Source organism: Culex quinquefasciatus, chromosome 1 (genome assembly GCF_015732765.1).
Source record: "Culex quinquefasciatus strain JHB chromosome 1, VPISU_Cqui_1.0_pri_paternal, whole genome shotgun sequence".
NCBI lineage: Eukaryota > Metazoa > Arthropoda > Insecta > Diptera > Culicidae > Culex > Culex quinquefasciatus.
In genome coordinates, this window is record NC_051861.1 from 99,656,885 (window position 1) to 99,683,989 (window position 27,105).

Sequence of the window (27,105 nt, forward strand, 5' to 3'; positions counted from 1 at the left end):
GATAATCAAAACTTTAGATAAACGAGTCTAGGCCAATGCTTGAAAAGGGGTCTATCACTGAATGGGACTGTTCGATATTCGATAGATCTTTCTGTCAGCGATCATTTCCCAACACGATATTTGATCGCTGACACACAACGCCTATCATGATCGTCATTGCTTGGCAACGGTCGGTGAACGTAAACACGAAGACGAAACGAACGAAAAATGAGCACCACTCAAGCAGCCGCCCGAACGAGACAACGTGCTCTTTCTCTTTCTCTCGTTTTTGTCTCTCTCTTCCTAGTGTATGCTGCGTGGTGACAGAAGTCATATGATTGCTGTCATTGGAGAGATGATCGGAATCTCGGTAGAATGTCAAACGACTGCTCTCTAAGCGATTTTTTGTTCCTGGAGGGAAGTCAATGATTCTGTGAGTGACTTTGCGTAGCACTCATTCCTTTGTGTGTGAAACGAACGAAAGAAGAATGTTAAAATCAGGTTGTCCTGGTGAAGACGATTGGAGGGTTCTGTCAGCTATCACAAAGTCGAAATTTCGCAAGCAATATAGGTATCAAACGACACAAATTTTAGTAAAGTCCACATTAAAAAGGCATTTTCACCAGACTGATTTTCATGTTGTATAAGTATTTTCATAAATAAGACTGCTGCAAATAGTTTCGGCCCGAAAAATCAGGTGGCAAAACATTTTTCTTATTCTTCCAAATTTCAACGTAATTTTGAGTGCAATCAGCTTAAAACAATTTAAAATTCATTCTGCGTTTATAATTTATAACATGTTATGAAATATTTTCAATTTTTGTGTATTTTCAATGTTTTTTTATTCGCAAAAAAATATTGTCGTCAAACCCAACTGTACTAGTGTAAAATGCATTTTCATTTTGTTGAAATTTTGGCTGGTGAACCACGCACCTCCTCCCCTCCCTCCCCTCTTCCCTGAGTTGTGGGACAAAAACTTCGAAACATATTTGCATCGGTACTTGGTGTAAATTGAAGTTTTTGTTTTACTAAAAAACAGTAATCTAGTTTAAATTAATTCAAAATTGAAAATTTCAAAAGATTCGTACAACGGTCCTGATTTTCGGTTCAAAGATCAGAAATCACTCACTCATCGCCGAGCGAATCTTTGCCGACTGGAGCTCGCAACCAGCCGCGAGCGAACACTACACTCAGGCTACCATGGCGATTTGCTCAATCGCTTCTCCCAGCGCCACACATACTTCGTGAATTTCTTTGCCCACTCCGTCCGTCGACCCGCGTCACACACGAATACATTCAGAGAGGATAGAATCGAACAACATACCAGCTCGGCGTTCTTTTGGCCTACACTACCACAGTTTGCCGAAAATTTGTATTTGACATGATGGAAATTGCTTGTAAATGTGTCTTTGATGTCGTGTTATCAACAAAATTGCAAAACATTTTTGATAACATATGTTTTAAGTAGTTTAATATTGTGGATTTAGCTCGTAGCTGGATTTTCTGGCATCTTCTCACGGTCATTGGAAACGTTCGTGGATAGACCTAGGTGTTCCCAGTTGTTGTGAAAAAAAAAATCAATTTGTAGAAAAATTATGGATTAAAATTTTGCTTCTTTATCACTTCTCCGACATCAGAAATAATTGTTTGAACGTGCTCGCAATTTTTTTTATTCGATCGAAAAAATATTATTTTTCTTGAAAAAACTTTCATTTTTAATCACATGATCACCCCTAATTCTGGCTCGATGCCGCCATCATGCGACCGCGTGCTCCGTTTGATTGTCAACAAAGCTGCAGCTGGATGGTGAGACGAAGTGAAGGGGGGAAGAGATTTTGACATTTTTATGCCCGCATCTGGCCCGCCGCCTATTTCGTCGGTCGTTGAGTCGCCGGTCGTTTCCAGCGGCCGAGTCCAGCTAGGAACTGATCGTACAATAACTGAGTAAAACAAAGCCGATAGCAAACTATTTCGACTCAGCGACTGAGCGACATGACGCAATCGGTCTATTTGGACCATTCGCTGTACTACCCGATTAACGTGAGAGGGAGAGCAAAGAGAGAGTATTCTGTAACGATTGGTGTGGAAGCGACAAACGGTCAGAGCAGTTTTTGTCGCTTTCAATTTGTGGTCGCGAGTGAATGAGTCGTTTTGGAGCAATCAGGACTCTTGGTTGAGTATTGAAAAAATGTTTTCAATAAAATTTGAGTATTTTATACAAAAAAATGATGGCTATGGTCTCAACATTTGAATGATTTTTTTTTTAAGTGCATTTTACACCTGCCTAGTTATTTTGCAATCATTAGTTTTCAAAATATCCAAGTTTTAAAGGGATTTTTTTTCGCCGAAAAAAAAACTTTTTGGGGTGCTGTACAGTGAAATTTCACATAAATTGAAAATATTTTTGATCGATCCCAGACATGCTAAATATGATTTTAAATGCAGGAAAATGCATTTCTAATTGTTTTCAGTTGGTAAGACTTCTATTTCCTTTAAAACTTTGAAGTTTTTTGATAAATATTTTTTTGCCCCCTGATTTTTCGAACCGATTTTGAAGTAGGGGGTTTCGTTTTGGCTGGCCACGCAAGAAGTTGCTCACATCTAATTCTAATTTGAAATCGCCCTGACGATGACTTGGTGCTGAACTCTAAAATGCGTTTTTATTCTCGAATTACATAATTTGGAATAATAGCCGAATTTTCAATTAAAATAGTAAATTTCAAATTCAACCACCTCTACTACAGTCCTAGAGGTAGCATGTTCATATCTCGTAAAGCACGACTTTCGAAGCGATTTTCCCAGCTTCTTGGTACAGACTGTTTACCAGTAGGGGAAGGTGGGGCAAGACGACCATATGGGGCAAGAGGAACAATCGCTCGTACGGCCGTAATTTTTACAATTTTGATTATTTCCAGTATGAGGAATTGTTGCTAGCAATGCAATTAGCTGATTCTACTACCACATAACCGCCAAAACGACGTAAACGCCACGGAGCATAAGATTTAATGCAGTTTTTTTCAAAACCTCTGTTTTCTTATAATATTTGGAAAGTACAAAATAAGGCATAGGATTCGTTTTATGGCAATTTTTTTCAAAATGCAATTTTTCCTAGATCAGTAGTGTCCCTACCAATGACTTGCACCTATTACAAAGTATGATTTAACTTTTGGTTATTTTTGTTGAGAGCTTTAAAAAAACTTGTTCAGATGGGGCAAGTGTACCATATAGATTTTTAGTATGGAAAAAAATACGAATTGCTGCAAAAACCTATTTTATTGGGAAAGAAATACTTAAAAGTACTTAAAAACTGATAAATAACTGTTAACAAAAAAATTCCAAACAAAATATAATGATATCATGAAAATTTACTATTTATCATCTCAGTAATATTTTTTTTTTGTAAAAACGATAAAATTTTTAGTAAAATATTTTTATTTAATCTAAAAATGAAAGAAACGTTTCAAATAAATTGTAATCTGATGTGTCTAAGTGATAACAGTTCAATTGTTAGCAAATTAGCATGTTGTTTCATGCATTGTTCCTCTTGCCCCAACGGGTTGTTCGTCTTGCCCCACTAGTTGAGTAGAACGCATGGAAAATCAAAAATTTTAAAATCAGTTTTTTACAGTCAAAACTAGATTTTTTAAAAGCCTGTTCTATCAAAGTCTTAGTCAAGACCTGGAATAAGATGATTATAAAAAAATCCGAAATTTTTCACGTTTTTAATGGGTTATAACGAGCATTTCCTTAGCTTGTTACACTTGCCCCACTTTCCCCTACTTAGTACAACAGAGTCCATCCTTCATCCAAGTTGGGTGCAAACATAAAAAAAATGAAAAGAAAAGAAAACCCCCGAGAAAATGGTAAAGCTTGCTGGATGTTTTGTTTTACATTATGTTAAGGGAGCTAGAACGAGAAATATGACTCACAAAAAACACAACCTCATCATCCCACTTGACCGCAGTGCGCGTCCCTTAATGGAAGGGGGGGTTGCTTTTTGACATTTTTATTTTTGTTTTTTGATTGACAACGATATTTTGCTGTGAATACAATTTAGAGATTGCTGTATCATCTCAGATTGTAAAAGGTGTGACTTTCAAAATCATTTAAAAGACATTGTTTACCGTCACATGTCACTTTTATTTGTAAACATAACATGACAGACAGAACATAACAGATCTTGAACCGAACCCCTTTGATTGAGAGTACTTTTTTTATTATATTTTGCTTTTGCTTTCCCCTCTCTTTCTTCATTTAAGAGGTCAAACTGAGAGAGCTTTGGTTGTCAGAACAACTGTCAAACAGTGTCATGATTCAGTAGTCGCATTAAATGTCAGAGAAATTCAGTTTGAGTGTAGACATCCGATGTTTCCAGCTTACAATAATGTCGTTAGATACCAGTGAAACTAGAAGAGGACTATTTTTCTAATAATAGCATGTAAATATTTCATTCCATCAATCAAATTGCCCACGTTACATCAAGTGGTTCGGTGTTATGTTCCCAAGAGCGATTTATCCTTGATTAATCATTGATTATACAGTAGCCACCGTTGATTGCGCGTTATGTGTCACGCACCACCCCCTCGAGTTGCAAGTGAAAGTTGGTTTTACCCAGCAAACATCAACCAACACTGATGGGAGGGGGGGGGGGGGGGCAAAACTTCCAGTTCCGGCGCGGACGCCCACGCTGACGTCAATTTTTAAATGGGTTTTTCGTCCTTCGTCCCATTTTTTCTGACCATTCCGACCAGCAGCAGCAAAAAACGAAGAGCCGTGCTGTAATTGTTGGCGGAATGTGTTTGCAAAAAAAGAAAACAAAAAATATGCACGAAGATAGCAAAACTGTCATTCTGAAGCAGAAATTGCCAACAGAGGAACGATTCCGACTTCCGGTTGGTGCTTCCGGATTAAGTGTTGCCGGCCATGTTTTCTCCCTCTTGCGTTCCAGCTCAAGGTTGTATGACAATTCTTTTTCTTTTTTGCTGGAAATGAAACGTAGCTCTGGAAATTGTTTCACGTAATGGGATGTCATGAGTGTGGAAGGGAAATGTTTGGCTGGTGATTTTTGTGGGAAAGTGAAGTTTCAACGTTCCTCTGTCGGAGTTATTTAATTTAATAAGTGAAAACATGGAAGTCGTTTTATATTCTACTCATTCTAGTTTTTATTTTATTTAAAATATCACGCAATTTAAAATGAAATTTCAAAGCAGTCTATAGCTAGAAATCCATAATAAAATATCATATGCCCTACCAAAATTGTCAAAACTCATGTTGGACTTGGCCCAAAATAATTAAATTTTAATAATTGAAAAAAAAAAATCACTCTAACTTTCTTAAACGATTTTCAAGACAAAAGCAGATCTCCTACTAACCCCGAGTAAGCCGCTGGTAATCGGCTCCCCTTCCATTAACATTTACACACAAGATCCTTGTAATTACTCTTAGCTTTATGAAAAAAATAATTTCAAAAGCCGGCTCTATCCTAACCAGGTCTCAGTACCGAAAGGACCCTTATAAATAATAATAATAAAAAAAAAAAAAAAATACAGAGCAGGTTTGTATTACTTACAACAAAATTCGTGAATTTAATCTCGGTTTTCAGAACTCGAGCAATTGAAAAAATGACTTTTTGAGGGTTCAACATTGCACAGTGGGAAAAATCGAGGCAAAAAACGGTCTTAATTGATGCCGGTCAATTAGAACTTTCAACCAAGACTTTTCTAAAATATATAAAAATGGATAAAAACAAGCCATGATCTCAACATTTGAATAAAAAAAAGTATTTTACAATGATTTTACACTAGGGTACGTTATCCATTAGTGGACCCCTTTCCTATAGTGGACTCTCTGAAGATTTTTTGATGAAAAATTCAATAAAATCTCAATTATTGTTTTTGTTTACAAATCTTTTATTTGGCGTAAAACAATGTTGACTGACATTGACGTGTCCTTTCCACCAAAATAAGTGTTTTGAGGTCGACATCTGAAATCAGCAATAGCCACTAGCGTTTTCACAACAAAACAGCATTTCTATTTTATGACTGAATTAACTATCCAATCATTTTTTCACAGATTATTTCCCTTCAGAAAGTCGAAATAATGTAAGTTTAAAGAACTTCACTTAAATAAAACGAAGAACTGCTCAATTTCGAGGAAAATTATGGCAATATAGGACAACGAAAATCCTAACTTTTCCAAAAGTGGACCCTTGTTATTTTAACTTACAAAAATAAAGAAAACTGTGTATTTAAGCAAAAGTTTTTCTTAACTATACAATAAATGCTTGTTGTAATCAACATCAATTGCATATATGCATATTTCAATCATGAGTATAAATATAGCTGTTTGAATGTTAAAAGTACCAAAGTTGCTGAAACTGTAAGAATTTATAATTGATCAAAACTTTAGTTAATTGTACTTAACTGAAGCATCATAATTGAAGTTTGAAATGATATTTTATAATAATAAATCAACAACAAAACAAATGTATTGTTTTGTTTTGGTCAACTATTTAAGTAATTAATGTGGAAAAAATGCAAATGCATGCACCCTTTTAATCGTTTTTATGTTTACATTGGTTTTTGACACGTTTTCTTTGATTTTTTTTCGGAAATAACTGAGTTTAAAAGTCTGTTAAGTTGTTATGTTGTTTGAAGCCATATTTGTTGACAAAATTTATTGGTTTACAGTGAAAAGTTAGCAAATGCTTACTTTTATTCTTTATATCTCTAATTAAACCCACACCATGCATCAAATCATCAAATATCGATTAAATTTGGTATAAATAATAACAGTTTTTCTATAGTGGACCCGGGTCCACAATCGGATTATGGACCCAGGTCCACTATAGGAAAAGAGGGTCCATAACTGGCAAAAAACAAATTTTTTTCTAGTGACTATTTTTCTGCTCAAAAACAAATAACTGATGAAACAAATGGTCAAAATTGTTCGAAAGACTTCAGATTTCATTGTTTTGTACAAAGGTTGAGTTTAGGTTGAAAGTTCTAATTGACCGGCATTAACTAAGTCCGGGGTTTCGCCTCGATTTTTCCCGCCTCGATTTTTTTTTGTGGTAATGGTTCATGAAATCAACATTTTGTATGATTTTTTTTTGAAAATGTGTCACATAAATCCAATTAATATAAAAATAAACATTCTTTTGCAAATTTTGATGAAGCTTTCGATTTAAATACTTTCAATCTATACAGTTGCATTTTTAAAACACACAGTTTCCTAAAATTTCGATTACTCTAGATAGCAAACACACGCCTGAAAAAAAAAATCTGCAAAGTTTCAAATGTTCTCAAAATTTGTTCAACACTACTTCTCGATGTAGGTGCTTTACCAAGTGGTTTGTGGATGGTTTGAGGACACGTTTTTTGCCTTCCTCACCTCACTGAGGCAAGGCTATAAAATCACTCGGAAATAGAACTTCTTACCTTCTAGATGTACCTTCACGTATACATATCGACTGCCTGAACCGATTTTGGCCGGGTCAACCTTATTTGATTCGTTTTGAGGTCCCATAGGACCCTATTAATTTTTTTTCTGTTTAGTAAAGTATTTAAAAAGTTATGCTAAGAAAAAGATTTTTATATCTACAAAAAGGGTGATTTTTTGCATAACCTCAAAAGGCCGGGTCTTTTTGTTTACGTGCGAGAGTCGCGTCAGTTGCGAAACGCCCGGTTGCCACATTGCTTCAAATGAGAGTCTGCATGTGTTCTGGAAAAGTCTGTATGAGGTATATATTTTTTTCATAAACTTATTTTCATTATAGAGTTACAGGGTTGTTACGGACGGCGCGGGTCGCGCGGATGGCGCGTTTCGCGCGGATAGCGCGGATTTGGCGCGGATTTGCTGACTAATTTTGCTCAGGCGCGGATTTCGCGCGGATGGCAATTTTAATAAATAAATAGATAAAATTACTTTCAAGTTTGTTTTTTTCATTGAGTTGCAATTTCAATTTCTTATTAATAGATTTTTTTGAAAATGATTGTTTGTATTTTCTTAGTACGAACCGTCGAAAAATTAAGATGAAGATTATGTAGAGATTATTTTTCAAATGTATGGTTGAGAATTTCTTAAATTTAATTATTACTACACTTAACTCATTTCTTAGTATATCCGGCTCTAAATATGTAATTTCTTTTGAGTTTTGAGTAATGTTTTTTTTAACCCTTATTTATTTTCAATTTTTTAGTGGATTTATTCAATTTGCCTTTGAATTGTAGATGGGATTTACCCGTAGAAATATTTTTCTAAATTTAAACATTCTTGGTGAAAAATAAAAAGATCAGAACATTCCAAAATTATTGCTCTATCATTCAAAATTCAAATTTCAAAAATTCGATTTTTTTTTATATTTAATAGTTTTTTTGAATCAAAATTTTTAAAATTCAGATTCAACCAATTTTGAATTTCTAAAATCGTAATTTAAAAATCCTAAATTTCTAAATTCAGAATTTTAAAAATCTGAAATTCAAAACTCCAAAACTAAAAATCCAAAATTCAAAATTTAGAGAAAAATCAAAATTAAAAAAATTAAAATTAAAAAAATCTAATTTTGAAAAAAAAATATTAAATTTAAAAAAATGGAAATCTAAAAAATCTCCAATAAAATTTAAATTCTTAAATTCTTAAATTCTTAAATTCTTAAATTCTTAATTCTTAAATTCTTAAATTCTTAGATTCTTAAATTCTTAAATTCTTAAATTCTTAAATTCTTAAATTCTTAAATTCTTAAATTCTTAAATTCTTAAATTCTTAAATTCTTAAATTCTTAAATTCTTAAATTCTTTAATTCTTAAATTCTTAAATTCTTAAATTCTTAAATTCTTAAATTCTTAAATTCTTAAATTCTTAAATTCTTAATTCTTAAATTCTTAAATTCTTAAATTCTTAAATTCTTAAATTCTTAAATTCTTAAATTCTTAAATTCTTAAATTCTTAAATTCTTAAATTCTTAAATTCTTAAATTCTTAAATTCTTAAATTCTTAAATTCTTAAATTCTTAAATTCTTAAATTCTTAAATTTAAATTCTTAAATTCTTAAATTCTTAAATTCTTAAATTCTTAAATTCTTAAATTCTTAAATTCTTAAATTCTTAAATTCTTAAATTCTTAAATTCTTAAATTCTTAAATTCTTAAATTCTTAAATTCTTAAATTCTTAATTCTTAAATTCTTAAATTCTTAAATTCTTAAATTCTTAAATTCTTAAATTCTTAAATTCTTAAATTCTTAAATTCTTAAATTCTTAAATTCTTAAATTCTTAAATTCTTAAATTCTTAAATTCTTAAATTCTTAAATTCTTAAATTCTTAAATTCTTAAATTCTTAAATTCTTAAATTCTTAAATTCTTAAATTCTTAAATTCTTAAATTCTTAAATTCTTAAATTCTTAAATTCTTAAATTCTTAAATTATTAAATTCTTAAATTCTTAAATTCTTAAATTCTTAAATTCTTAAATTTTTAATTTCTTAAATTCTAAAAATCCTTAAATTCTTGAATTCTTAATTTTTTAGAAGAAAATATTTCAAATATTGGAAATGCAAATTATTTTGGAATGAAATTTTAGTGAGAAATTTGTAATACAATCTGTATTAAAATACATAGATTTTGAATTTATAGAATTTCGAAATCTAAAATTTAATCATAATAAAATTTTAGATTTTGGTTTTTTTAGCCAACATTTTTGAAGTTAAATATTGAATAAATAAATTAGATTTTTAAATTTTGTTTATATTGGTTGATAATTTTCTATTTTGTTTATATTGGTCAAAATTATTGTAGTGTCCTTCTGATTTGCAAATAGTTTTTTTTTTTGGTGACACTTTTCTTGACGTTTCTTGAGGTATTTTTAAAAGGATTTTTTGCTTTCATTCCTTCAAACATAAAACGAGTTTAATTTTTTTATCAAATGCTTTCTGTATTAGTTTTTTTTCTTTGGAAATAACATTTCTTGTATATTGGTCGCGATTTTTTTTATATGGCGCGGATTTCTCGCGGATATAGGTTTCGGTCGGCGCGGATTTGGCGCGGATTTTTTTTCGACTTTCCCGTAACAACCCTGGAGTTATCTAAGCCTGCGCTCACGCACACTTGCATGCCATTTGTTTTGCTGGCCGGTACAAAATTTAACCTCAATCTTTTTCGTGTACGTAGACGCAATAAATGCGCACGTAGATAACTCTATTACTTTTTAAATGTGAGGAAGGCACCAACCACCTAATGGAATGGACCTAATGAAACGTTTTTCTTGAATTTTTTCTCTATTTAGCAACTTTTTTCCATTTTAGATTATAATTCAAACAAAAAATTAAAACAAATTTGAATTACAGGGCAAGGTTTTAACATTTGAATAAAAATGTGACTAAAAATGCATTTTATACCTACCCATTTGTTTTGCTATTTTTAGTTTTCAAAAAAAAAATCGACATAAAAAACATTGCAAAATAGCCCAAAAGCAAAAAAAAAAAAAATGGTTTATTGGACATTTATAAAAAAAAACCGAATGCTATGCTTGTGTTCTAAATTTTTAACTTTTGTTAACTCTAAACTGAAAAGTACCATCAGTTTTCTACTTAAAATAAGCATTTTAGGCATATTTTAATTCTTACCAAGGAATTAACGAGTTTAACTGTTTTTCCAACCTAAAATTCATATCATTTTTCAGGTTTTATGGGACGATTTGGTTTTATCATCTCGAATTTTACTAAGGATCGATTCTGATTGATGTTCTCAAATTAGGCAATGGTTTTGCAACGTCTAGCTTTTCGCTAATTTTTGCAATCATTTTTTTAACGTGAAATTAACTTCGGCATTTGAAGCGACATTCTGATTGATTTGGTATCTTGAGCAAAGTTATAGGTTATTATTATGACTTTTCAGAAAAAATAGTACGTTTATTTTTTAAAATAAATTTTAATTTTCTTTAAAACATTGATTTTGAAATTTTTCACCCCGTTCGTCACTTTTTTCATTTTGTAGAAGTTAATAGAGGAGTAACCTAAAAAGTAAAAAATAATAATAAAAAAGATGGCTGATTTTTTGTCCAGGTATAACTTTGATTTTTTTTAATCTTAGGACATATTACTCGTATTAGTCAACATTATCACATGTATCATTTCCACTAACCATCTCTATTTCTCGCTGTTTTCCATTCCAGACATTTTCATTAAAATCCTCATCGAGCATTCCGGTGTGACAGTCCTCGTTGCAATCCAGATTACGGATTTTAACGTCACGACTCGCGCTGAACCGTTCAGATCAGAGTACGTCCCTCCTCGGGGGAGCTACTCCGCAAATCCACATCTGACTCTTCTTTTGTCAGTCCAGGCTCGTATCGAGAAATTACAAAGAGAGATGTGAGCCGGTAACATGGAGTGAAACTTTCGCAGCTGTCATGGTAAACTTCACTGCAGCTTGGCAGAAAGTTTAACTCCATGTTGCACTTTTAATTTCTCGATATTGCTCGTTTTGGGCGCGGGCAAAGTTTATCCAGTGCGACTAACTTTTACTACCCCTGGCGGCGCGCTAGATCAAATAAGTGACAAAAGCTGTGTTTTTCGCGTGAAATGGGAAAAAGAACGTCAGGACAAACCGGGAAAGGAAACTGGCCGCACGTGACGGAAGTCGAATCGTGCCCGTCCGGCATTGATTCAATTGTCACACGGGGGAGTTTTTGGGGGGTTGCTTTTTGGTTGAAAATAGTAGTATTTTCGCAGTTTTTGGTGGAGATCTTTGAAGCTCTGGCAACACGGTCTTTGGAGCATCTAAAGAGAGATTTTTTATAGTTTTCAAAACTGAATTTGAGAATTTTCGTTAAATAACTTTTGGAATCGTTCAGACGACAAAGAGCCAACTCTCTATACATCCTTCCAAACATGGGAAGTTCCACAAAAAGTTTTATGTGAAAAAGTCAGTCTGAATTTAAATATTAATTTGTTGGAAAAATTGTTTTCTTGTTTCGACCTTTTTTCCAGTCGACTTTTTGTCTTTATAGATTTCCAATCAGAATTTAACGGTCTATTTGAGTGATCAGAAACTCACCACAGCAGTTTTAAATTCACCACAGCTTGTTTACACGCTTTTGACAGATGCTTGAAATTGAAGCATTAATAACTAGATGGCTATAGTTATTATTAATTATTGTTTTTTTTAAATAAATTCAATGATTCACGTCTGTTGTCTGTGAATAAACTTGTAGGAACTGGAAACTCTGCAAGAATCATCGCTATTTTCCGAGCTATTTTTTTGTTGGATTGTTGATGCAACTTTGTGTAACAATCATCGAAAGCAGACTGCAAATTAATTAATTTTCTTCAGAGCTTTGATTTCATGATTCAACAATTAAATTGAGTAGTTCCAGCGAATCAATACCGGAAAAGTGAGTTTGACTAGTGCTACAGCATAAATTGAACAAGTTTCCCTAGGAGAACCTCTTGAAGTGTGTGATTTCGCTCTCGATTCAATCGAACTCAATTTCTTCCGGAAGCTTTGTGAAGGGTAGCTCCCAAGTTTTGCACGTGTAATTGACTGAATAAGTGTTGGTAGTGAACAGAAAAAAACAAGCCAAGGAAGAACAAGTGGAAATCTTCGACCGAAAGGACCCCAGCGGAAGAAAAAGGAACCTACACTCGTGAACCATGTCGGCCTGGAACTACCATCCATCACTGTCGGAGGAGGAACGTGACGAGTAAGTAATGGGATTTTCTGCGACGGGAGGTTTCTTCTTATTTTCTTGTATTTTTTTGGTTATGTTTTACTGATTGGACTTTGGAGTTGTGCGGGGTTTTTTTTCGAAACTAAGTTTAATTAATTTCTCTGGAAATTTAGGTTACCCCAAATTGAATTTTAATGTATCAGCAGTAAGCTCAAATTTGAGTTTCCACTCATTTTTCGCCATTCTTCCGTTCGCGCTGACATGAAATATTCAAAAGGTCAAATCTCAAAAGGAAACGTTTATTTTTCGCTACCCTCTCCATCGCCATACAATTTGCTTTAACACAAACAAAGCGAGTAAAGGTTGAATTAGTCAGGCACAAAGAGCTTCAACCGGGTTCATTGTTTTGCATGAATTACGTGTTTTTTTGTTTTTTTTTTTGTCTCGTCGTTATCCTTTTCCTCTTTGTAGGAAAAGAAGACAATAAAATAAGGACCTGTTGAAATTGAATGGGGCAATGCATAATTAATTTAGAGCATATGATTACGGACACGAAGGTCTCTGGAATTAAATCGATCAATTTGAGAAACGAAAACTCACCTCGGCAGTTTTGAACTCACCACAACTCATCTACATATTTTACAGGATTTACAAATTATTTAAATCTGTTTGTCTGTGGTGCGCGATTCAATAAAAAAAATCGCTAGAAAATCATGAAACACAAAAAACTATTGAAATGTTTCAATCAAATTGTACAAATGATAACCTCGCCTATCAAAGCTTTAGCGTAAAATTGATGCGTTCCCCATCAAAATTTTGTTCTATCAAAACCTTGATGTCAGTGGCAGTAGAGTGGCCATTGGTCATGTGTTTGTAATTAAAGTGATAATGTTGCCTCCGATGTTTTGTTTGTTTGTTTGTTATTTTTTTTTCAATGAGAGTTCTAGCACTGCTCTTCTCTGATTAGAAGCTGATTACGGAATTGCGTAGCGTCTGATGCTATTTGCGTCATGATTTTTTTTGAACTTTTTTGTTCGTTTTCTTTTTCTTCAACCTTTTTCAACTAAATAATTTAGCAGAAGTCTGTGAGAAATTTTGGTAATTCGCAAAAAAAAAATTAAGCAAAACAATGTAGAGTCCGTCCCGCTTGTTCCTAATGTAAACATCCACTGACGTAAGCAGGACAGACTGTTTGTTTACACTTTGTTTTAGCCCATTTACATTGTATTGCTTGAAATGTCAAAAGCAAAATAAACTGTATTTAAAAAAATGCTATATTTTTAAAATTTAGGCTTGAATGTTTTTTATTGTCCATTAGATTGAGTTTTAAACTGTTTGAAGAGTCGATAAGTTGTTCAAAATTTATGCATAAAATGGATAATTAGTTAAGTAAATGTAAGATTTTTCCAACGAGTCTACAAGTTTGAAGGTCGAAATTGAAAAACTTCTGGTCAAGTACCGAAAAAAATCTGAAAAAATTTGGCAGACAAAAATCTTCCAATAATGAATAGGTTTAGGGAGGCGGGATATGATTTTGCTAAAAAGTTTGTAGAATCCATTTTTTTTTAATTTTTACTTCAAAAAGTAGAATTCAAATTTTTATTGCAATAAATATTAAGTTGATGATAAATCTTTAATCTGACTGCCACTTGAAAAATTTGGCATTTCCGATCCGGCAACCATGACCGCGTTTGAAATTATGAGTTATGAGTTTATATTTTAATTGCTATTTTGAGATTCGTCAGCCCAGCTTTCGAGTTTCATGTTAAAGTACAGCCCAGTTACCGATCAAGTACTGTATAAAAGAGCAAATCTTGGGACTTAACCTTTAAGGGTTGACTTTTGACAGCTGTCATGCCTAACAAAATGGTGTTAGATTTTATGTTTTTAAGTTAAAAATTAGGCCCTAAAACTAAACTTAGATTGCGGATATTATTGTTTACAGCGATAAAGCTTATTTTTCTGAGTACACTCAAACCCCGTTGGTTTGACACCAACTGTTGTCAAACGAACGGGGTCACTTTTTAGTTTGACACTCTTCTTACACGGAGTTCACACACACTACTAAACGTTTGTTTTGATAGTGTGCGTAAGCGCCGTGTAAAAAGTGACAGTTCGTCACTTTTTAGTTTGACTTTGACCAACCAACGGGGTACAAACTAAAAAAATGTCAAACGAAAAAGTGACCAACCACCGGGGGTTGAGTGTACAATGACTCTTTGTACGACAACAAAGAGTTTAAAATGGATTTTCAAATCAATTTTGAAAAATTAACCCCGCGGCCTTTCTTGACAGAAAAGGTCTGAAAAATGTTGTCTTGCCAATTCTTTTTTTGCACTAAAATAAATAAAAAGTAATCAGAAATGGTTTTTAAGCTTGTTTTTAATCGTTGTACAATAAAATATACATAGGGCTTCAGGACCCTATTCCGCATGAACTGTTTACGGGCTTTGAATGTTAAATTTGGTTTCTGTATTTGTTTGCGTGTATAATGCACTGTTCATTCGTGACGTCACAATGTTAAACCAAAACCTAATCGAGAAATAAAAAGTGCAACATGGATTTAAACTTTCTGTCAAGCTTCTGTGAAGTTTACCATGCCAGTGGCGAAAGTTTAACACCATGTTACCGGCTCACATCTCCCTTTTTAATTTCTCGATAAGGTTTTCCAACGAAAAATTTATAACACCCTAAAAGCGGAGTGGTGGTTTGTTTCCCCCACAGTTTTGTTAGTGTTAGAGGTTTAAACCTACTTCCCCATAAAAAAAATCATTATGACGACAAGATTGACATTCCGATGCTTTTGTTCTAAGCTTGCTGAGATTCCTCTCTAGTTCACAGAGGGCATCGATTTGCTAAGTCAACAGAAGTTATAAACATTATCTGGATGTTTTTTTTGTGGATTTGGCAGCTGTTTATTTTCAACATAGCACAGTTTCATGAACATACTCTTTATCCAAGGGAATTAGGTTCTACGCCGTGACGTCATTTGACAGCTCATGTGCACTGTTTACATGGTCTTCGTCAATTGTCAACGAATTTCCCCGAATAAAATCGACATTGAACTGTGCTAAGTCCATGTAAACATTGCACTCCTTTCTAACCTCCTCGAGACGGTGTAAAACCTCATGATGGAACAAGAGGAATCACAAATCCGCATAAATAATTTCAAGATTGTTCTGGTGTAAACTGAAAACGCGATCGAAAATTAAAGTAGACGAACACCCAAGTAACATTTTTAAACCAACTAGCCACCACCAAGTTTTATTGAGGTTTTATTGTAGCATCTTGATTGCTTAATAGTTTTATTTGGGCATTCATCGCAACCAACAAGCAAGAGCTAATTAATAGGTTTAATGTTATATGTTGTTATATGTTATATGTTGTTTATATGTTATAATAGGTTTTATGTTATACACTCAAACCCCGTTGGTTTGACACCAACTGTTGTCAAACGAACGGGGTCACTTTTTAGTTTGACACCCTTCTTACACGGAGTTCACACACACTACTAAACGTTTGTTTTGATAGTGTGCGTGAGCGCCGTGTAAAAAGTGACAGTTCGTCACTTTTTAGTTTGATTTTGACCAACCAACGGGGTACAAACTAAAAAAGTGTCAAACGAAAAAGTGACCAACCACCGGGGGTACGATAGACAAACTAAACTTCAACTTACCCTCAACAACCTTAACATGGTGCAACAAGGTAAGGAAATAAGTCAATTCGGAATATTTCCCCACTGTAAACACCTTTATTAGAGACAAACACATCTCCAAACATGACCCCCAATTTGTCAATCATCCTCCGACGGGGTGTGAATGATGATGATGATTCGCCCTCGATTACGGCTCAATCAACCGTTTCAATTTCCTTTTTCTGAGACGAGTTCGACAGAATCTCCCACAGCCGGCGGGATCTCCATACAAAAACGAAACCATTCAGGAGTGCGATTAATAATTGACACGGAGGCGGAATTATCCAATTGATTGCGTTCGTCGCAAACCTGCCGACATGTCACACGCAGTTCTTCTCTGGTAGTCCCATATTCGCTACTGCTACACAGCGGAGATCCGTTTGGTTGGACGGGGACTGTTTCACCTCAACACCGATTGGAACGTGTCGCTCCACCGATGTCCTACTGTGAGCTGTTTCTGGATTAGACAGGCAATATCGTCCCAGGTGGGTTTCGTTTACCGGAAGTACTTCTTCTGCAGTCCCTCTTCCTATCAGGTAACACCCTGGCCCTGGGGGTGCTAATACGTGATTTATCCTCGGTTTGATGCTTTTCCAAAGCCAAAGCTTTTGACGTTTATTGATTTTGCGCCGATTGAGGCGGGAGTCCGTCGGAGTTTAAAAATAACTCCGGGTAGAAGTAGGAAAAGCGGTTTCTCGAGGGGATGTGTAAACATTTCCAACTCAGTCGGATGCAAAATACCTGGGTACGGACCAGTCCAGGATAGTGCAAGGTGGAATGTTAAAGTATCGGAAGACCTTTTGACGTGGGAAAAAAGATTATAACGGCTTAACGTTGATTGCATTTCGGCGAAGAACGTCCCACTTTTGAAGTATTTTATTGTATTTATTTATGTTTGCAATTGAGGTAAACACGAATAACATCAATTTTCTTAAATTTGCACGTTTCAACTCAACATTCTACTCTGCAACATTATCTGTAGCGCTTGTGAAACGTCTGTGCGACAAATCGAAACGGACGCAACAAATTCGAATGTTATTTGACTTGTGCGCTACCTTGCGGAAAATGTTCGAACTAATTTCGTCGCCAGCATAGAATTTTACGATGTTTTCTGCTTTGCCTAACTTCAGTTTCTCACGCGTTTCATTCTCGGCGTGAGTAGCAGGATTTGAAGCAAAATAAAAGAAATTTGAAAACCGCGTGGTTTGTTATGTTATGACTACTCATTTCTTTCTGTTTCTTCGCCGCTCTTCTCCACTTGCAGGCTCGTTTATTTGGGTTTAGTTTGCAGGGATCGTGTTTTTGTTTCTGTTGACGTAGCCGTAGCTTCGTCAGCATCGGCTGATGTTTCGTCAAAGCGTCGTTTTTGAATAAGCACTTAGCGGTCTGATTTATTTTTATTTTTTCCGATTTCTCAATTGGGTTTTTGTTCACATATTTATTTATTATTGAATCATTTTTGATTTGGTCGTTAAATTTAAGAAGCATACCAAATATCGGATCTAAAAAAAAAAAAACGATTTCATTTCTCCTTAAAGATATTTCTTGTGAGTTTTTCCTAGGTTTTTAAATTCGTTCAAACATGGCCAGTTGCGGAGAATCAGAATTTCAATATTTGCTTTTATGAATTTCAAAGAACTTCTGTCATGGGCAATTTGATGATTATTTTTTAAAAGGGTTATATTTTCATAAAATATTGCTTTGAGAATTCAGATAACGATTTGATATGGAGCAATTTCAGCACAAAACAGGAAATTTTCAGGTACATTTTTCTCGACCCTCTCCGATTTCAATGAAACTTTGTAGACATGTTATCCTACGCTTATAAAAGCAATTTTTATGTACACCCAAAAACCGATGGTTTGACACCAACTGTTGTCAAACGAACGGGGTCACTTTTTAGTTTGACACCCCTTTTACACGGAGTTCACACACACTACCAAACGTTTGTTTTGATAGTGTGCGTGAGCGCCGTGTAAAAAGTGACAGTTGGTCACTTTTTAGTTTGACTTTGACCAACCAACGGGGTACAAACTAAAAAAGTGTCAAACGAAAAAATGACCAACCACCGGGGGTTGAGTGTATATGGAACCAGATTCACTCGAAAATGACATTTGAGAAAGGCGTAAGTGTTTTCAATGTTTTTCTAATATGGAATATAAATATTGCTGTATTTCGAAGCCGTTGCAACGTATGAAAAAGTGGTCAAAGACAAACTTGTTGGAAATTTGACGGGCTTTCCGACAAAAATACACTGAAAGAAAAAAACACGCCAAATTTATGAGATTTTTTTAATTTTCAAGTTTAAATGTCAAATTTAAAGGTGAGCCCACGATTTTTTTTCGTTAAATTTTTTTTGTGAGCCTAAGATGTTACAAAAAGATTCACAAAAAATAATAAAATTGTATTCAATCTTTAAAAAAATAGCAGAAAAAATATTTGAAAAATCTTACTTTTGGACGAGGAATGTCACCGATGCATCACAATTTTGGTGACCAATGTCAACATTATGAGAAGAAACGAGACGGGACGGGTGGAAAATCGAAATGTACAAAAATTCCTACTTTTTGCTGAAATTCATTTCCTTATTATAATAAAAAGGTTTGTTTTATTACCATTTTGTCATTAGCTGCGAGTTGTTATTCAAATACATTAGGTGGATAATACCAAAATGAAAAATTTAGCTTTGAGAAAGAAACTCGCCAAACCAATATTGATTCACGAAAATTAGAAAATTATGATCATTGTCTTTTGTATTGAAATCCATTTTAATTTTTTATGCTTTTGATCATGTCGGTAAAAACATGTTAAGATTTTGTAACATAAGATATTTGAATAATTTATTATTCTTTAAATTTGCTTTTTTTAATATTATCGTTTTCATTGTTAAATCTTGTTGATCGAGGTTCTATTTCTAGAGTTTTATTTAAAGAGGCCCATTAAACTTGGAAAATCTCACAGCTTACAGTCCCCTTTCAAGTTAGATCCACTAGAAATATGACAACGTGAATTTTTCAACCTGTAAATGTTATGACCAAGCTTGATCATCTTGAAAAATATGTTTTTTTTTTCAAAACATTCAGAAAATTTCACATAATTTGGTAAAAAGATATTGAAAATAGCCGCTGAGATACAGCCTCCAAAATAAAAACAAGGTTTTTTATACATCACCAAAATAGTGTTGAATTTTCAGGTAACGATAACTAAGATTTTTTATGTCACAAAGTTGAAGTATCAAATGTCAAATAAAAATATTTTCATAATTTTAAAATTACTCCTGACATTTGATATGGTTAAAAATAAATGTTATTTTTTGCCAAATATTTTGATTCAATTTTGTATGTTTTCTGAAACAAATGTCACTTAAATGTTTTTTTAGAAAACTAAAAATAGGTTTTTTTATTTGCTTTGTTTTTTTTTATTCCCATTTTTTTCGCGTCAATTGGCATAAATATTTGGCAGTGTTGCCATTTTTATGAAAACATTGTCGATTTTCTTTTTTTTTATTTGATTCGGAATTGAAAATAACTTCTTAAAAATTATGTTAAATGCACCATTTTCGAGATAAATCTACAAAATGTTTGATTTTGGGAACATATTCCAATTTTTGGATAGTTATTTAAAAAGTGCCCGTGACGTCTAATTTTTTTTCCAAATGTTTAGAAATATCCCCATAAATTTGTTTCAGAAACTCAGAAAAAATCAAGAAAAAATCACAGAAAACGTGAAATTTATGATCGATTGATTTTTTTATCAAAATTTCAACTTACATATTTTAGGACTAACACTTAAAAAGGGTGTAATTTCAAATATATTTTATTAAATTACAAAAAAATCTCCTAAAAGCACAACCAATCGGGTCGCAAAGAGATCTAGCTAGCCGGAGACCAAACCAACTACCGCCGCACACACCGGCCGACGGTCCGTTCCTTCACTCTCAAAACTAAATAAATAAAACAACGTGCCGACTAGAAGTTTGCTCGCTAGTCTTGCACGTACCGCTGAGTTGGACGGAAGTCGTCGCGTCGCGTTCGGTTTCGTGTCGATCGTCGGTTTTTTTTTTTACATTTGAAGAAAAGTTGTTTAAAAAGTGTTTGCGATTTTGGTGAAGATTTTTCTGTTCCGAAAATTTTGTGTTACGTGAATAGTGTTTTTTTTTCGTTTCCTGGTTAAATCAAAGGTTGATAGCAAAATTTTGATCACATTGAACAGTCTAATTCAAGTGAGAGGGTGTTCTAAAATTAGACTAGACTAAAAAAAAAAAACAGAAAAAAATGTGAGAGCGTGGCAGTTTGTTTTCATGTTTAGTTAGCTGGTCTGTCGATTGGATGGCATGGTTACTTGCGGCTTAGTTTGTGTAATTAATAAATTGTTTCTTTTTTGAATACGCCATTTTTTAAAAACGTCATCACTGTGTCGTGAGCAATCAATAATCATGCAGATTGAAATCCTTTCTCGATTATGCAACAAAATCTAGCGACGACGGTATGTCGTGACACGTGCAAACATTTGCCGGTCTTGTTTTGCACGGCATTTTTTTCGGTGTCATTCTGGTGAAATTTTCTCATTGACATCGTAATCTGCAAAAGAGAGAGGAAGAGAGTCGTCTACAACAGATGACAAAAAAGAGAGAGGATAAAGATGAGTGACACAGAAAAATGTGAATCATTGAAGCTTGTCCTGAGGGGTTTGTGACAGATCGGAAACGTAGACTTATGGGCATGAGACCAAAGTGATGATTCAATTTGTTTGTTAAAAAAAATATAATTTGGATCGATTCTTTTTAAATGGCAACGCAAGATTGTGCAACTCTAGTGCAACAAAACAAACATGATGCAACTGTTGTGCAACAAGTTTTAAAAATAAACAGTTTTAACAGTTTTAATCAAGATCGACACCACGACTTTATCGATTTAATAAAGACAATAAGCTTCAAGTTTCCAAAAAAACTACTACTACCTTAAATCAATAAATCATTTGTCAAATTGGTAATTCCATAAACAACAACATTTGCCGAACTTCAACCTCTAAAACAAAACGCAATAAATGGGGTGTGTTTGTTCACATTTTCCCACCCAGCATGGGCATGTGTGTGGCTGTCTTGGAATGACGAGCCCCCAAAAAGTGCCAACTCGTCGTCGACGACGACAAGAACCAGCAGCAGTCAGTGAGGTGGTGCAAAAGTCAACTTCGCGTGCACGACCTATCGTGCCCCACCACACTGACACATAGCAAACGAACACATGTTTTTTTTTTCAAATGTAGGTATTTTGCGCGCTCGTGATAACGTTGCCAAGTCAACAAATGAGTCGTCAACGGTGTTGTTGTTTTGTTGTTGTTGTTGTGGGTATCTTTGAGAAAAAAATAAGGTTATTTTGGACTGGTATACGCCAACGTTTCAACGTTGTCAATTTTCTTTTTGAAAGTAGCTTGTTATGATACCAATTTAAAAGTAAATTTTTATTTTAATCAGTTCATTTATGGCAAAATAGTAAATATTAACTGAAAAGTTCTAAATTATGTAATTAAATTGATTTGATATAACTGGCACCTCTGTATTTACATGTACAAGCAAACTAGCAGCACTGCTAGTGTCACAGAATGTGTACGACTCGATCGCAGACAAATCTGTTACAAAAAGCATATTTGTCTTTAAAAAAAGTTTAAAACTGGTTTTAAACCATCAGGCACTTTTCGTTACTCAACATGAAGAAATGGTGCGAAAAGTCATTTATTTGGAAATTTAGAGTACTTGTCAGCAAGCGTTGTAGAACATATTTTTTCATTCGAAAACTATCCATGAAAAGTTACAAAAAGTTCTGAATTTCGAAATTACCTCTCTGGGTTATTGCCGATTTGTAATAAACAACAAATTTCCTTGTAATCAAAGGTCTTACGATATTTTTTGAAGTTAAGTTACGAGAAATGGCGATGGTTTATAAATGGTTTCGAACTTTTTTTAAAATTGCTACTTCTAAATTTCCAAAAATTGCAAATTATTTTGGACCACAAATAGGGAAGTTCTAAAACCTTGCATAAATGAATATGTTCATTAATTCTAGTGTTTACACTTAAAAGTAATTCCCTTTTCTTTTTGACAAAAAATCCAATGACTCCATGATTATGTAAAAAATAAATCGACAATCTAAAATATTTATTTATTGAATGAGAATTTGTCGTTTTTACATTGAATAATTGTCTATAATGTAGCTACTTTTTCAAGATTTTTAATTTTTGTGTTTTTGGTTTAAAAAATTCCAAGCAAATGTCAACAGAAGACATTTTGCCACATTTGTTTTTCCACACAAGTCACTATAAAATTGTCGGCGTTCGTCATATAAAATGGGCTTGGTAGTTTCCGATTTTTGTTGTTACTTAAGTAAAATTTCCAAAACCATATTTTTAATTTACTTTTTTTGTATTTGAGGGGAAAAGCCTAAAATATGAGTTTTTAGCACTTTTACTATGATTTTGAAATTAAAAAAATAGTTTTTATTGAAAAATGCAAAAAGTTGCTTTTTACGAATCAGGTCTTTTTTATTGATTTTAATTTTGTATTTTTTAATCCGGCTGAAACTTTTTCGGTGCCTTCGGTATGCCCAAAGAAGCCATTTTGTATCATTAGTTTGCCCATATAATTTTCCATACAAATTTGGCAGCTGTCCATGCAAAAATGATTTATGAAAATTCAAAAATCTCCATCTTTTGAAGGAATTCTTGATCGATTTGGTGTCTTTGGCAAAGTTGTAGGAATGGTTAAGGACTACACTGAAAAAAATGATGCACGAAAAAAATGGTGATTTTTATTTCAGTTTTTGTCATTAAAACTTGAATTGCAAAAAAAAACAATATTTTTATTTTTTATTATTTTTTAATATGTTTTAGAGGACATCAAATACCAATTTCTCAGAAATTTTCAGACTGTGCAAAAAATCTTTGACCGAGTTATGATTTTTTATAATCAATAGTGAGTTTTTCAAAAAATCGAAACATTGGTCGTAAAAAAATTTCAACTTCATTTTTCTATGAAAAATCGAATTTACAATCAAAAAGTACTTTAGTGAAATTTTGAAAAAGTGCACCGTTTTCAAGTTATAGCCAATTTTAGGTAACTTTTTTAAAAAATAGTGGCACTTATTCATTTTTTAAAATGTGCCCATGTTTGCCCACTTTTGAAGAAAATATGTTTGAAAAGCTGAGGAAATTCACTTTATTTTGCTTTTTTGATACGAGCGTTAGTTGCTGAGATATTGCCATGCAAAGATTTAAAAACAGGAAAATCACTCAAACAACCCACCATTTTCTAATGTCGATATCTCATCAACTTATGGTCCGATTTTAAATGTTAAAATATGAAACATTCGTGAAATTTTTCGAACTTTTTGAAAACAATATTTTTTTAAAGCAAGACTTACATTTCAAAAGGGCCAAACATTAACTATTACGTCCTTTTTTAATGTTAGGTTTGATAAAAAAAATGAAAATATTGTTTTCGAAAAGATCGAAAAATTTCACGAATGTTTCATAATAACTTGAAGAAATGCAATGCAATTTAGCTTTTTTTTGCATGAAAATATATAACGAATAAAATCAAACGTTATCTTCTCAAATTCAGATTTAATGGTCATGTTTTTGAAACATGTATTGAGTTTAATACTTAAAGTAAGAAAATCATACAGTCAAATCTCTGGTTGTCGATCTCTGGTTCTTCAAACTCCATGCTTCGCTTCTCTTCCTTCTTCAATATTTTCTCTCGCTCGAAGAATCTCTTCCTCAACGGTCCCTTGGATACTTTTTGTTTAGAAATCTCATCCAGTTTTCATGGCTTGCATCAGGCCCGTGATACTGACGTAGCTTGCTGAAGCCGCCATCAAATGTTTGATGGCGCTGTTTCGGGATTAACATTTCAGAGGGTTACAAATCAAAATATAATAAATATTATTATTTTTTTTTTTGATAAAAATCCTGTAGCTGCTCAGAATGATACTTTTCATTAAAATAAACCAAAAATGCCGTTAACAACAATATAGATCTAGCATCAGGTCTCAGGCAAAGCTTCCCAGCAGGTCTTTTAAAAATCCTCTGAAATGTCTTCCGCAAATTCTAATTTGGCCAATGAACTTACAGATCACCTTTTTTTTTGCAATTTGATGCGGTTAAACTAATATGTGAGCTCAACCATGTAATTGGGAAACCTTAAGAGCGAGTCCATGTGTTGATAAATTTTCGACCTGAAAGCCTTCTATGAACAACTGTTCTTTGACATAACAGTTCAAATTTAGAAACTAATTTTGTTGTTTTATGTCTATTCTAACTGAAACCAATAAAAAATATCCAAATATTGTGCAAAAACATTGCTAAAATCACTTCCCAATTCACCCCATGTGTCCCGATTTGCTCCGGATAATGGTACACATTTAATTTCATTTTAACTATTGATCCTTGCACTGTAACTTGGATTTTGCCCGCACTTTTCTCTCGCACTTTTGACAGCAAAAATTCAAAAATCTAGGCAGCCACTCGTTGTTTATTTACATCTCCAGTTGCAGTTTCCACCAAACTGAACATTCGCACTTCAAAATTGCGAGTGACAGCTAAAAAACAAGCGATAATCCTCGGCTTTCTTTGATCGTTTTTGAGGAAATTTTAAATTTTCCAAGCCAGTTTGACAAGTCGCAATAGTGCGATCAATAGCAATAATTTAGTGCGAAGGCCAAGTTAGTGAGAATTGCGCAATAACAAAACAAAAATAAAGAAAAATATGATTTTCGTCCTTTCGATTTTGCGCCCTTTTCGTCATGTTACTCCCCATAATTTTGACACTAGACATCAAAACTTTGGTACTTTTTAGGCTTCAGTGACATTGTATGCAGATTACAGCCGTAGCATCCCCGTGGCTTTTATAGACATTTTCTGGTGCTTCTCTTCCTCGATGATCCCTCGGATAATGACAACCAGAATGTCGATTTTACTAATTTTTAATTTTTTAACACTAGCAAAAGCATAAAACTGTTTTTTAAAATTCAATTCAATTTTTTGTTTTTAAATTAGAAATTTCATCATTTTGTATGTAGTTGGCAAAAGGAGCCCATTTTTTCAAGATATTCACAACATTTTTGTTTGGCACGAAATATCCAAATATCCAATTACTTTCCTGTTTGCCAGATAGTGATTGAACACGACTGCGTTCTACGAGGGTTAAAAAACAACTTTTACCAAACAAAACAGCTGTCTAACCTTGAATCCAAGTCGCCTGTGGTTAGACACGTTTTGTTTTGTTTCTACGCAGTTTGAAATTTTCGATCTAGTCAAAAATGTTAATTTGTGCAACTCGTCCAGCAGTCCACGGCAGCACTGCTTAAGGTGACATTTTGGCAATCTCCAGAATCCTGCCCCAAAATTTGACTTACAAAAAGTTATTTTTTTTTTCGCTGCTGATCTATTTTAACATATTTTACTGCTGCTGCTTTTTTGGAAACTGGCAGCTTCTTCTCTTCGAGGGAGAGAGGGAGCACAATTTGCAAGTCAGATGAGGCGCGGTGACTTTTATCTGCAGAAATGTTGTACACTGTTATAAAAAAAATAATACAATGTGTTTGAAAGGTTTTTTCGCACTAAACAAAAATAAAACTCAAATTTTCCGATTCCCACTTCTCCCTGAAAATAAAATAATTTGCCAATTTACACTAACACACCACACCTAACTGATTCGGAGCGTTTGGTACGGTATGTCCACGCATCCTTCCTCCCCTGATAATTCTGTGAAATGTGATCCGTTCACAGAATCTGTCTCTGCGGTTAATGCAACGCAGTAGGCCTGGCCGCTTTAAATTTTGCTATACATTTTCGTGGTAACTCGGATGTACTGCAATTATTAATACTGACAAGAAAGTTCTTCCAGGATGCTTTCTTCGGACTGGCTGCGCTTGTGTTCGATTAGATTAGATTAGATTAGATTAGATGTGTTTGAAAGGTTTTTTTTTTCTTTTTGAAAAAATATTCAGGATGAAAAGGATTAAAAACATTTTTTTTTTTCACTGTGCAGTAAATTTTTATTTGTAGATATATAGCCGAATTTTATGATGCATATTTGATGAGCACCTTTAAAATTCATCGCTATGGACGAATTGGATTTAATGTCCTGATAAAAGGAGCTGCTTTGAATAATATCAAATTGAAGAAAACATCTGGTTGGAGACAACCGGAATCGTGCAATTTCATGCATCTTATTGTGGCCTCGCTCGTTATCACTTCTACTTTTTTTCTGTAATTTAGCTAAGAAATTTGCTTTTTTTATAAAAATACTATCCAACTTGCTAACTTTCACAGTAAATTCCCTGAAAGCAACTGCAAATTAGCGACTCTCTTCCTCACTGCCAAAAGTCATGACTATCGCCAGGTTCATCACCTTCAGTCCGTGGTCCAATGTACAACTTCAGCACGGGAAATGACCGACCATCTCTAATTAGGGCTTATTATCGGCGATGGCGTGGTCTTACCCACCTTTTCTTCTTCTTCTTTCGAGATGGTCACCCTGGAATGTCGATTTGCGGCAATTTGCTGTACAACTGAGAGCTACTGTATTCTTTCGTCACGTTTTTTTTCTTGTTTGCTTTTTTTTGTGTGCAGGTTCTTGTATGATTATTTGGTCGATTTGACCGACTTGCCCGAGAATTGACATTGACGTGATGGAGGCAATTTGTGCGATTCTTGACGAAAATGGCAAAGAAACTTTAAATATTTTACTTTAAATAATAAAATTTAAAAT

The 27,105-nt window shown here is 33.7% G+C and overlaps 1 protein-coding gene across 12 annotated transcripts in view; it reads left to right on the forward strand.

Annotated features, from left to right (window-relative positions):
- Positions 1–27,105, forward strand: part of LOC6049034 (uridine phosphorylase 1) — a 43,664-nt gene that overhangs the window by 3,808 nt on the left and 12,751 nt on the right. For 4 of the 12 annotated variants that reach the window (XM_038248190.1, XM_038248192.1, XM_038248193.1 and 1 more), the window contains exon 1: positions 20,319–20,517. Coding sequence is in view for 8 of the 12 variants with exons in the window: in XM_038248198.1 (XP_038104126.1) it covers positions 12,627–12,676 (50 nt within the window). In the remaining 4 variants the exon portion in view is untranslated. Of the gene's footprint in view, positions 1–11,146; positions 11,253–12,187; positions 12,677–20,318; positions 20,518–27,105 lie in introns of those variants that run through there. The other 8 variants (XM_038248196.1, XM_038248199.1, XM_038248198.1 and 5 more) reach the window with 7 other exon arrangements.